Raw genomic sequence first — 9,715 nt, forward strand, 5'->3', positions numbered from 1 at the left:
AAAATCTGCAAAAAGGATCACAAGATCTGTTGCAAATTTCAGAGATTTGGCCCAAGTCTTATCGTCATCATCATCTGAATACTTTAATAACTGTATCTTTATATTAAGGAAAAATAAATGATTCCAAGAACTCAGGAAGGCACACGCACCCAAATATACTATAAATAAAACACATCATGAAATTACGAAGATCCTCTGATCCCTGTACACACTTTTGGTTTAGCACTATGGTCAAGTTCTCTCTTTTGAAATACAATAAAAGGCATACAAGAAATATAACATATGCATAATAATTATGAAGAATAATGCAAATAAGACAGCTTACAGAGAAAAGTGCAGTGAAAAAACCCAACGCTATTTACTCAGGGGCTTGTGCTACTGTAAATACAGACTTCGTATTTGCTGCTGTGCAAGGGGAAGAATTTATCCTGGGAAGCAGCAATGAGGAATGCAAAAAAAACCCAACAAAAAATTAAAAAATAATTAAGAGAAACCTTTAGGATGGAACTCTCCCAACTTCATTCCTCTAGTGCACAGTCATCTGACTACACGGTTTGTTTTCATGCTGCCATTTCTCTTCATCAGTATAGCGTATTAGAAAATGGCACAGTTCTTAAATATTTTTCTGCCTCTACTTCATTTTTTTGTTTCTTCTTCCAAGCACCTGATTTGCTGTTTCCTCATAAAAAGGGTAAAGCTGTTAGTCAAAGCGAGAAAAAAATTGTTGCCCATCTTCTCTCCCAAACACTGATTTCTCCATTTCTCCGTCCATCAGGTATTTTACTCGTGTGCTACACAATGGGGAGGCACTGTAAAGGCAGCTTGACAGATCTAAAAATAAAAAATCAAAAGTCTTTTTTCTTTAGCTCCCCGCCCACCCCGAAAAAAAAAAAAATGGATGGATGAAACAGTACGTCCGTAGGAATATTCCAGTCTCCTCTGTTAGGAGATAATAGCAGGGGACCATCTAACCACAGTCAGATTGTCAGCACTGACTGACCGTTTCTTTGCAGCTTTCCTGAAGTCCTTATATTTATCTTCACACAAGCGGGAAATGGCCTGCAAGACAAAAGAATTGAAAAACCTCAATTGCATTGACCACAGCTATACCAGATAACATAAAATTTAATGCAGATTTCTACATATAGGTAGAATTACAAAAAGTCACTTCATTAAGCAAAACACACGGAGACCTTCTCTTCAAATTCTCTTACTTGTTTCATTAATCTTAAAAAAAAGAAACGCACTGACACTGCGTTGCCCACCACAGCCAGTTTTGAAGCACTCCGGGAGCATATTCTGAGCCTTTTCTTTACAGGTTAACCATCACACAACTCATTGAGGTGGCAATCCTTATCTACTGCTATATGGTAACTCATATATAGCACTTCATTGGTGAAAAATTGTGGAAAACTTAATAAAACAATTACAAAAATTCTAAGTATATTTAGAAAATTTATAAAGAGGATGGCTCTTAATTTTTTTATTTCTTTAGAAGTTTTATATTTTTCTCCACTGATAAATGGTCTGGCAGAATGTTCGTCCTGTTTTGCTTACAGACCTGATGTTTACCTGCCTTTTGGAAAGAGATGGCGATTTCCATGTGATCAGGCTATCTTAAAGGGTGCCAGCAGGAAACATAACTCATATTCAGAATAGTTTAATTTGCATTAAAATACACAGAAATGTTAAAAAACTTTTTAACACAGCGGCAAAGATTATTCAAATGTCTACTCCTGTTATACTACCCTGGAGTTAACATTTTGTTTCTTCTACTGTTTTTAGCCAAGTTTAAAACAAATATTTATTATGGACCTCATACGCACAGATTTACTGTGCCCTAAAATACCATGTCTGTTAGAGCTCACATGGTTGGGACAGGCTATGGTTGGCATCAGTAGGGATGTTAACTCTGGTGTTCAAACCCATGGAACTGCAGAGAAAGCTCATTGCAAGGAGTTCTCAAGGTCAAAATAAAAATTACAATGAACCAAACCAGTATTTTTATGTACTCAGGAATGCTTTTAAGTGGTGTCCTAAGAGAGGATGTTTAATATAAAGTACTGTAGAAACAAAACCAGTACAAGTGTTTGATTATAAAACAAGGCAATACAAATAAACAGCCTGACTCTACTGATCATCCCTCTCCTTCTTCATCTTTACTTTTACAGCACAGCAAGTTGTAGTAGCGAAGAGTCCTGTCATTTCATTAGTTCTGCAAAGACAAGAGGCAGGTATGACAGAACAAGTTCACCTAACACTTTGGTCAAGCTGCCACAAAACATGGCTAAATTAAAATAAAAAATACCACACACACACACACACGCGCACACACACACACACACAAAACAATGAAAACATCAAACCAAAACCAACTCTCCGAACCCCCAACAGGAAATCAGTTGCTACTTTTTAGTTGGAAACTGAATTTCTTTTTGTTAAGACCACTCCTGAACACAATTGTCTTTCTTGGTGCACATGAAGAGAACAACAGAATAAATAACACAAATATTCCTGTTGCTTTGTAGACTTTAACTTAACGCACTTAAAACTGCTTAATAACATTTTATTTAGTTTAACCAGGAACTCAATGGACTAAGAAAGTTTCTGTAATTCAATGGGATTTAACATCCAATAGATGAAAAGAGCTTAATCATGGAATAATGTGCCAAGGCATGGCTTGGCAAATAGGTGTACTGAGGTGGAGCTCAGCTTCTTTCAGCCGCCAAATCAGGCTATTACCTTAGGCATCAAACAGCCAGACAAGGTAATCACTTCAAAATTGCCTGTTCCACAGGAAAATTTCTGTTCTGGCACTTGATCAGACAAAATGAAATTTTGCTTGGAAGTGGCATTTAATATTTGGCAACTCTAGTCTCTGGTGATTAATCATATGGGTAAGAAATACATTGACTGCTGTTTAAAGCAATCTTCTATCTAAAGATGTCTCTTCATTTGCAAATAATTTAAAAATTATTTGGAGTCTATCTGGCAAGTTAGTGAGTCAGTTTTAGCCTAACATATGGGAAAACAAGACAAAAGCAGAAAATTGTAAATATTTATTATTGCTCTTCAATTAAAATAAATCCAAACAGCTTACAAACACCTTTCTGTCATATTTCTGTTGCCTTGATTGCTGGAAAAAGAAACAAATTTTTGACAGTTGCAAGGGACCATTTCTCATATGAAATCAAAACATTCTTAAAACCAGCAACACTATTCAATCATGTGAAATTTTGTTGGACTTGATTGTAATATCTGTAATCAGCTAGAAAAACGTACACATATATATTCTTCCATTACATATACGCACACAGAACTAGAAGTCAGTTCCTCTGCTGAGTTATATGAGTCTAGATGAGACTTTGTCACTGGTGAAGGGGGCAGGTAAGGAGAAAGAAGGGGGGAGAAAGGCAGTAGGAGCAGCATTAATTTTGACTACTTGCACATGTTTGTGCGGGGCAGGAGAGCAACAGAGCTGGCTACGGCTTCACTGCTGGGAATACAGAGAAGCACACAACTGCGAGTGCTGGAACACCCCCAAAAAAATGGACAAACCAGAGAGAACTTAGCAGGGACAAAAAGCACTAAGTCTGGAAGGGTTATATATAAGGAAAATGTTAAAAAAAAAATCACTAGAACAACTAGAAGTTGTGATGATGCGGGTTCTCCTTAATTTATGGAGAATAAGAAGAAAAGCAATTGGGAAGTGGGTAACTCCTGACAGAAGAGCAGGGGAGTTTTCCTCTCCCTTCGCTTCTTGGCAAAGAGGGTTCTGAACAGACAACACACAGGATTGCAATCAATTGCTATGATAAGGGGAAGCTGGAAGCACATAAAGACACTTCTCTACTTGTAACTTACATATTTTTCTCCTCTTTTGTGTCTGTTTGAGCTATGTAACTGTAAGGTCATGAAAATATAGCACGTAGTTCAAAGGGTTTGAACCATGTGCTCAAGCGCTGTCCTAATAATAAAAGCTCAGACAACACACAGTCAGTCAAACTGGGAGTGCACTAACGAATGCTCTTACAAAATCTAACCCTGAAACAAGCCCAGTGCTAAGATCACAAACAGAAATAGGGTAAGCACGTTTTGTGGACTTACCCCAAAGAGCAGAATCTGACTCTTACTTATCTCAGTACACAGGAGAATAACCAAGTGTAAGAGTAGGAAATTACAAACTAGTGGATTAAGGTTGGATAACCAACAACCTTCTTGGCAGAAAAATCTCCCATATTAGAGAAGAGTTTCTCAGGAGAAGCAAAGGAAGCCTTGACATTTGACATAACTAAAAGGAAGGAGAACACACACTACAACATATGCTGGTTGGAACAAACAGCATTGGCAGGTGGGGAGACTGGATGATCTAATGGAAGGTTATTTGCCATTTTTAACTTGCTTGATTCCATACAATGGGAAAAGAAAAAGAGGAGTCATGAAAATGGTTTCTGGCTACTAGTTAGATTGGTATAACAAATTCAGAACACTGCCAGGCCACAGGCTGATGAAAAGTACAAAAAAATTACTTTCATTTTGTCTTTTAAAAGACAAAGCTGCCTCTTAAGTGTCTATTGAGGGAACATTAATAAGGAAAAACATCCACTACAGATGCTCCAGAAAGTGATGTTATTTTTAACAAGTACTATAACCTCTTATAACACCACAAAGCTGATGGATCTTGTCCAGCATTTCCATTTGATGAGGAACAGTATTTCAGTATTTACTAGCTTTGTCCTTTTTTTTTTTTTTGTTCCTTTTCATCACAGGCATGTGAACCTCATGGTATTTGCAGAAACAGCAATGTAGAAAAATGCAAAAGTAGCAAAAATGTGTTATAATAGAACAATTTCTCCATGCAAGACCTTTCGTGATCTCAAACGTCAGTAAATGAGTTGTTTTAAATCTTAGGACTGAGCAAGGTCCTTTCAGTTACCAGACAAGGCAAATGCTTCTACTGAATACAGACATTTGCTATGAGTTTGTTGTCTTTCATCACAGACTACAGCTTTTTTCTCCATATCAAAAATATCACAGCATGTGTGGTACTACATCTACTCCACTTGACAATCCAGGCAACTGTTCTGAAAACAGAGAACTCTGGGCTGAATAACACATGGGAGACCTAGAAAAGTGCTGCAAATGCATTTTGGTAACTCTTAGCAACCTAAATACCCAACTGTGCTCAAGGTACTAGGCTATAAATTATGCAGTTGTGGTGGGTTAACCTTGGCTGGATGCCAGGGTGCCCACCAGGTCACTCTATCACTCCCCTCCTCAGCAAAACAAGGGGAAGAAAATGAGATGAAAAACTTGTTGGTCAAGATAAAAGCACTTTAATTAAAGCAAAAGCCAAGGCCATGTGCGGAAGCAAACGCAAGAGAAAGATTTTATTCTCTACTTCCCATCAGCAAGCAACATCTGGCCACTTTCCGAGAAGTAGGGCTTCAATACACATAACGGTTGCTCCCAGAGACAAATGTCGTAACAATGAACGCCCCCCTCTTCCTCTCTTCCCTTAGCTTTCATTGCTGAGCTGATGTCATATGTTATGGAATATCCCCTCAGTCAATCTGGGTCAGCTGTACTGGCTCTGTCCCTCCCAAGATCCTGCCCACCCCTGGGGCCCTGAGCCTACTTGGGGGGGTGTTGGGGAAACAGCCTTGATGCTGTGTTAGCGCTGCTCAGCAGCAGACAAAACACTGGTGTTATCAACACCTTTTTAGCTCCCAGTGCAAAACACAGCACTGTGAGGGCTGCTATGGGGAAATTAACTTCATCTCAGCCAGACCCAATACAGCAGTCAACTGGTTTCAAGGGCACATTAACAACAACCAAGTATTGCCAGGGAACAAGGCAGTTCCCATCATGTTCCCTTCCTTCTGGCCACAGAACAGGGGCAAGGAGCTGGTAGACCAAGCTGGTTTCACAGCAGATACTCGTTCTCTTCCCTGAAGACATCCTCTTTGGCTAGCAGGGTGACTTTATAGCCAAATTCTGCTAGCAGCACAAAGCATCCCCAACACGGAAAAAAGTATAATAATATGGATTTATTGAAAAAAAAATTCCATTATTTCTTTTTAAAAAAGCCTTCTCATTAGTTAGTACAGAAGAACCACCAGTATTCTCTGGGTATTTACAGCCATTTTCTATTTTCTTCTAAGGTTTTAGGAGCTATCATTGTTAACTTCATTTGTAACCCACTGTTATATATTGTGTGCAATACAGACTGACGGTGTTGGGAAATGCTGAGTATTAAATTCTCTTCAAGAAGTAATTCACTCAATTTCATTACATGTAATGGCACTTATTATCAAGACTCACCATCTAATAACTTAGTAAACTACCTCTGTCTGTTTAAGATTAGAATTCCAATGAATTTTCATTTTTTAAAGTCTCTCAACAGAAACAAATCTGATGCAAATTTACATCACGTTCCACACACAGATTTAAGTTACATTCTTATTGGAGCTATCAGCAAAATTTAGAAAGACTGTTTAGAAAGAAGGAGAAATACAACTTTAGTGAAATCTGCTTTGATCCTTTCTCCACCACTTTCTGTTCCCATTAGAGTCACAAACAAGTCAATTAACCTTCCCACGCACCATTTCCCCCCCACAAAAACACGTCCAGTACTGCCTGCCTGTTTTACAGGAGCACTAGGAGTTTCAGAACGTGCAAAGCTCACTCTAGCCCACGGGCAACAACCTCCAGTGCAAAGCTGTTACGTAATTAAAGACGTTAAAGCAGCTAGCATCTAACAACAAATTTCAAAATTAGTAAAAAAATGTGTACACACTCATGCAATAATGCCCTTATTTGAAACACTTCATATCAGGAAACTCAGAAAAAATAGATGCCAGTCTTGTAAAGTGCCCACAATTATCTGATGATTTTAACTTCCTCCTGTGTCTGTAGGAATTCATTGTGCCCCGCATTTCACAGGTCCAGACCATCCGACACAGTGCTTTCTGCACATGGTATATTCAGGTCTCATAAGCATTTATGATTTATTCACTAAAGACGTGTCCTCATTTCTGTTTTCCCAATACTGAGAAAAACACCACAGGAGATAACAGACTTGGATCCACGTGAAGTAGAGCAGTAGCAGATAACAAGCACACGGAACAGTTATTTTCAGCAATACTTGTTAATATTCTGTTCTTTGAGGTGGATAATCAGTTTTAAGAAACCAAATGAACACACAAAACCAGACTGTGAACAGAGTAATTGTAAAACTTGTGGGTACTTGGACAATGCCAATTCAGACAACTGGAACTGAAAAAGAAATGGAAAGCAAGACAAGGTATGAAGCAAATTGGGCCAAAAAGCTGTTCCCACGTCCATGAGTATCCAAAGCACAAACAAAACAGTCAGGAAAACTGGAGCACATGATATCCTAATAGTTCATGGGAATATTTGGGAAGAGATGGGAGAAGGCAGAAACAACACAAAAATTCCAAATCCTCCTCTATATTCAACTCTGAGCAATCTAAAAAGGAAGTGTCTTACCTCAAGTTTATATGCCCTGTCCCTGCTGAGGGGCTCCAAAGGAAAACTCAGGTTATTCGCTTCTGCCAGGGAACGCAAATCAAAATAATACTTGGCATAAACACTGGAGGGAACATTAATATTGAACTGCAACAGCTCAAGAAACTGGCGTTCCAGCTCATTCCTGTAGAAAGAAGATAAATATGAAAACGTATTTCAGACTGCGCATTCTGAATGTAATTTACTTTAAATTGCAAATGGCATAAACCAAGTTAATTTCTTATTCTTGCCAGAGGCAATGATCCTAGCATAAGGTTTGACCTAGTCTACCAAGTCTATCACCGTATGTACGCCAATGAGGAATATGAAAGATGCTGCACCTTGCAGCTGGTACTGCAATGCCAATCAAATCCAGACACAAACTTTGCTAGTGGCAGGGCACCTTTATCAGTTTAGCTAATACAATCTGGGAAAGAAAAGCTAGCAGGAAGAAAAAAATCCTTGTAGTTTCTGCTGTACCTCCACTAGGTGGATCTGCAGACACAGCTATGCAAACAAACGCAGACATGCCCCAAATTTGTCAGACAACTCTCATAAATGCCACGAGCTACTCTAACACCTAAATTACTGGAGAAATTATTTACTTTCTTCAGCCTTTCATAATCAATCATTTAGAACCTGTCATGGGAAACCCGAATTTTTCAGCATACTGTCTTATCTTTCTTTATGAATAGAATGAAGCAATTTTTCCCTAGGAGGTGCAATCAAAATTCTCAGTGGTGATCATTTGTTTTTCAGTACTTAAAACAAGTGTGTTTGTCAAAATACCCGGTAGGAACAGAGGTCCTATTTGAGCTCCCACCCTGTGAAAACTTTGGTATAGCGATATATTATTACCTACAACAGTATGTTAAAAAGTGTATTAAGAAATAAGTAGAATAACAAAATTAAGGACTGGAAATTTTCATAAACTGCATGGTAACTAGATATCCCACATCATACTTACACAGGGACATATGATAAACCAGCAATTTCAAGATATGAGAAATAAAAAAATAAATGGGTGGTAAAAGCTGTACATGTTTGCTGAAAAGTATATGGACTGCACAGCTGTGTTACAGCAGGTACTGACTAACTGTGATATGGCATTTAAGTTACATTTTGACTGCAGTGTAAGTGTGCAAGGCATGTGCAGGCAGTTGGTATATAGAGAAAAAGCACTGCTACAGTAGTTTTTCAACACTGAATGATTTTTCTTCTCTTTTCTCTTACATCATTCTTACATCATAATAATTGTCTTTCCTTACCTTCACTCTCTCTCTGCGAAAATTCTATGTCTACCTAATGATAAATATTAATTAACATTAAAAGACTATGTAAAAGCGGGATATGGGCTCTTTGGAGTGAATCCACATTGTTGAAGATTCTAGGTTTTCAGAAATACAAATTTAAAAACATTACATTTTAAGACATCTATCGATAAATACAGACAATTATCTTTAAATGTCCTTTTACACTGCCAAGATTTTACTTTCTGCCAGCTAAGCCTAAAGGTCTGTGCTAATGGATAATGTAAAACCTGTTTTAATGGAGAAAGACATTGGCTGTAGCTCTTTTGAAAAGCATCCACAAATCTTTAAGAACAACACATGGCCTCAGAGTCTTACTATTCCCTAGTTCCCAGATTTGAAGGTTAGATCAGCAGAGTAACTACAGCTGAGAAAGAACAAAAAAATACAGATTTGAACTAATGTAATATCACTAACAACCAGTATCCTTCTTCCCCCATATATCCACACTAGGCTGCTAAGGCATATGCTTTCCTGTGGCCACTCCCCAAATTCACACAAGCTCAAGGTAATGCTACAGACATGACTACAGATCCATACCGCACTTCAGTCCTCCCGAGTCCTCTGCTGGCTTTTAGGCACAGTTCAATGTACTGCTTGTGACTTACAAAACTCAGAAAGGTCTGCATGATGTTTTGCAAGACACACATATGCTGAATGATTCACAGCAGCTGAAGGTTTTGACCTAGAGTTTTTCTGCCTTATTAATAAAAACAATGAAAACCCCCATCTTGTGTAGAGTTAGACACTTCAAAATCATAATCCTGTATTGTCCCAAGTACACGAAAAATAAGAAATTAAAAAAAAAAAAATCCACCACACTAGGGATAGGAGGTAAAAATAAAGTTGGCAAAACTGGCAGCAGGAAAAAAACC

The 9,715-nt window shown here is 38.2% G+C and overlaps 1 protein-coding gene across 3 annotated transcripts in view; it reads right to left on the reverse strand.

Moving 5' to 3' along the window:
* Nucleotides 1–868: 868 nt before the first annotated feature.
* Nucleotides 869–9,715, reverse strand: part of CCNY (cyclin Y) — a 55,907-nt gene continuing 47,060 nt past the window's right edge. For all 3 annotated transcript variants that reach the window (XM_010075124.1, XM_010075126.1, XM_010075125.1), the window contains 2 exons: nt 7,513–7,675; nt 869–1,059 (listed from right to left, as the gene is read on the reverse strand). In XM_010075124.1, the coding sequence (XP_010073426.1) occupies nt 943–1,059; nt 7,513–7,675 (280 nt within the window). In that variant the 3' untranslated portion in view covers nt 869–942. The remainder of the gene's footprint in view (nt 1,060–7,512; nt 7,676–9,715) is intronic.

Source organism: Pterocles gutturalis, unplaced genomic scaffold, assembly GCF_000699245.1.
Source record: "Pterocles gutturalis isolate BGI_N339 unplaced genomic scaffold, ASM69924v1 scaffold8622, whole genome shotgun sequence".
NCBI classification, from domain to species: Eukaryota; Metazoa; Chordata; class Aves; order Pterocliformes; family Pteroclidae; genus Pterocles; species Pterocles gutturalis.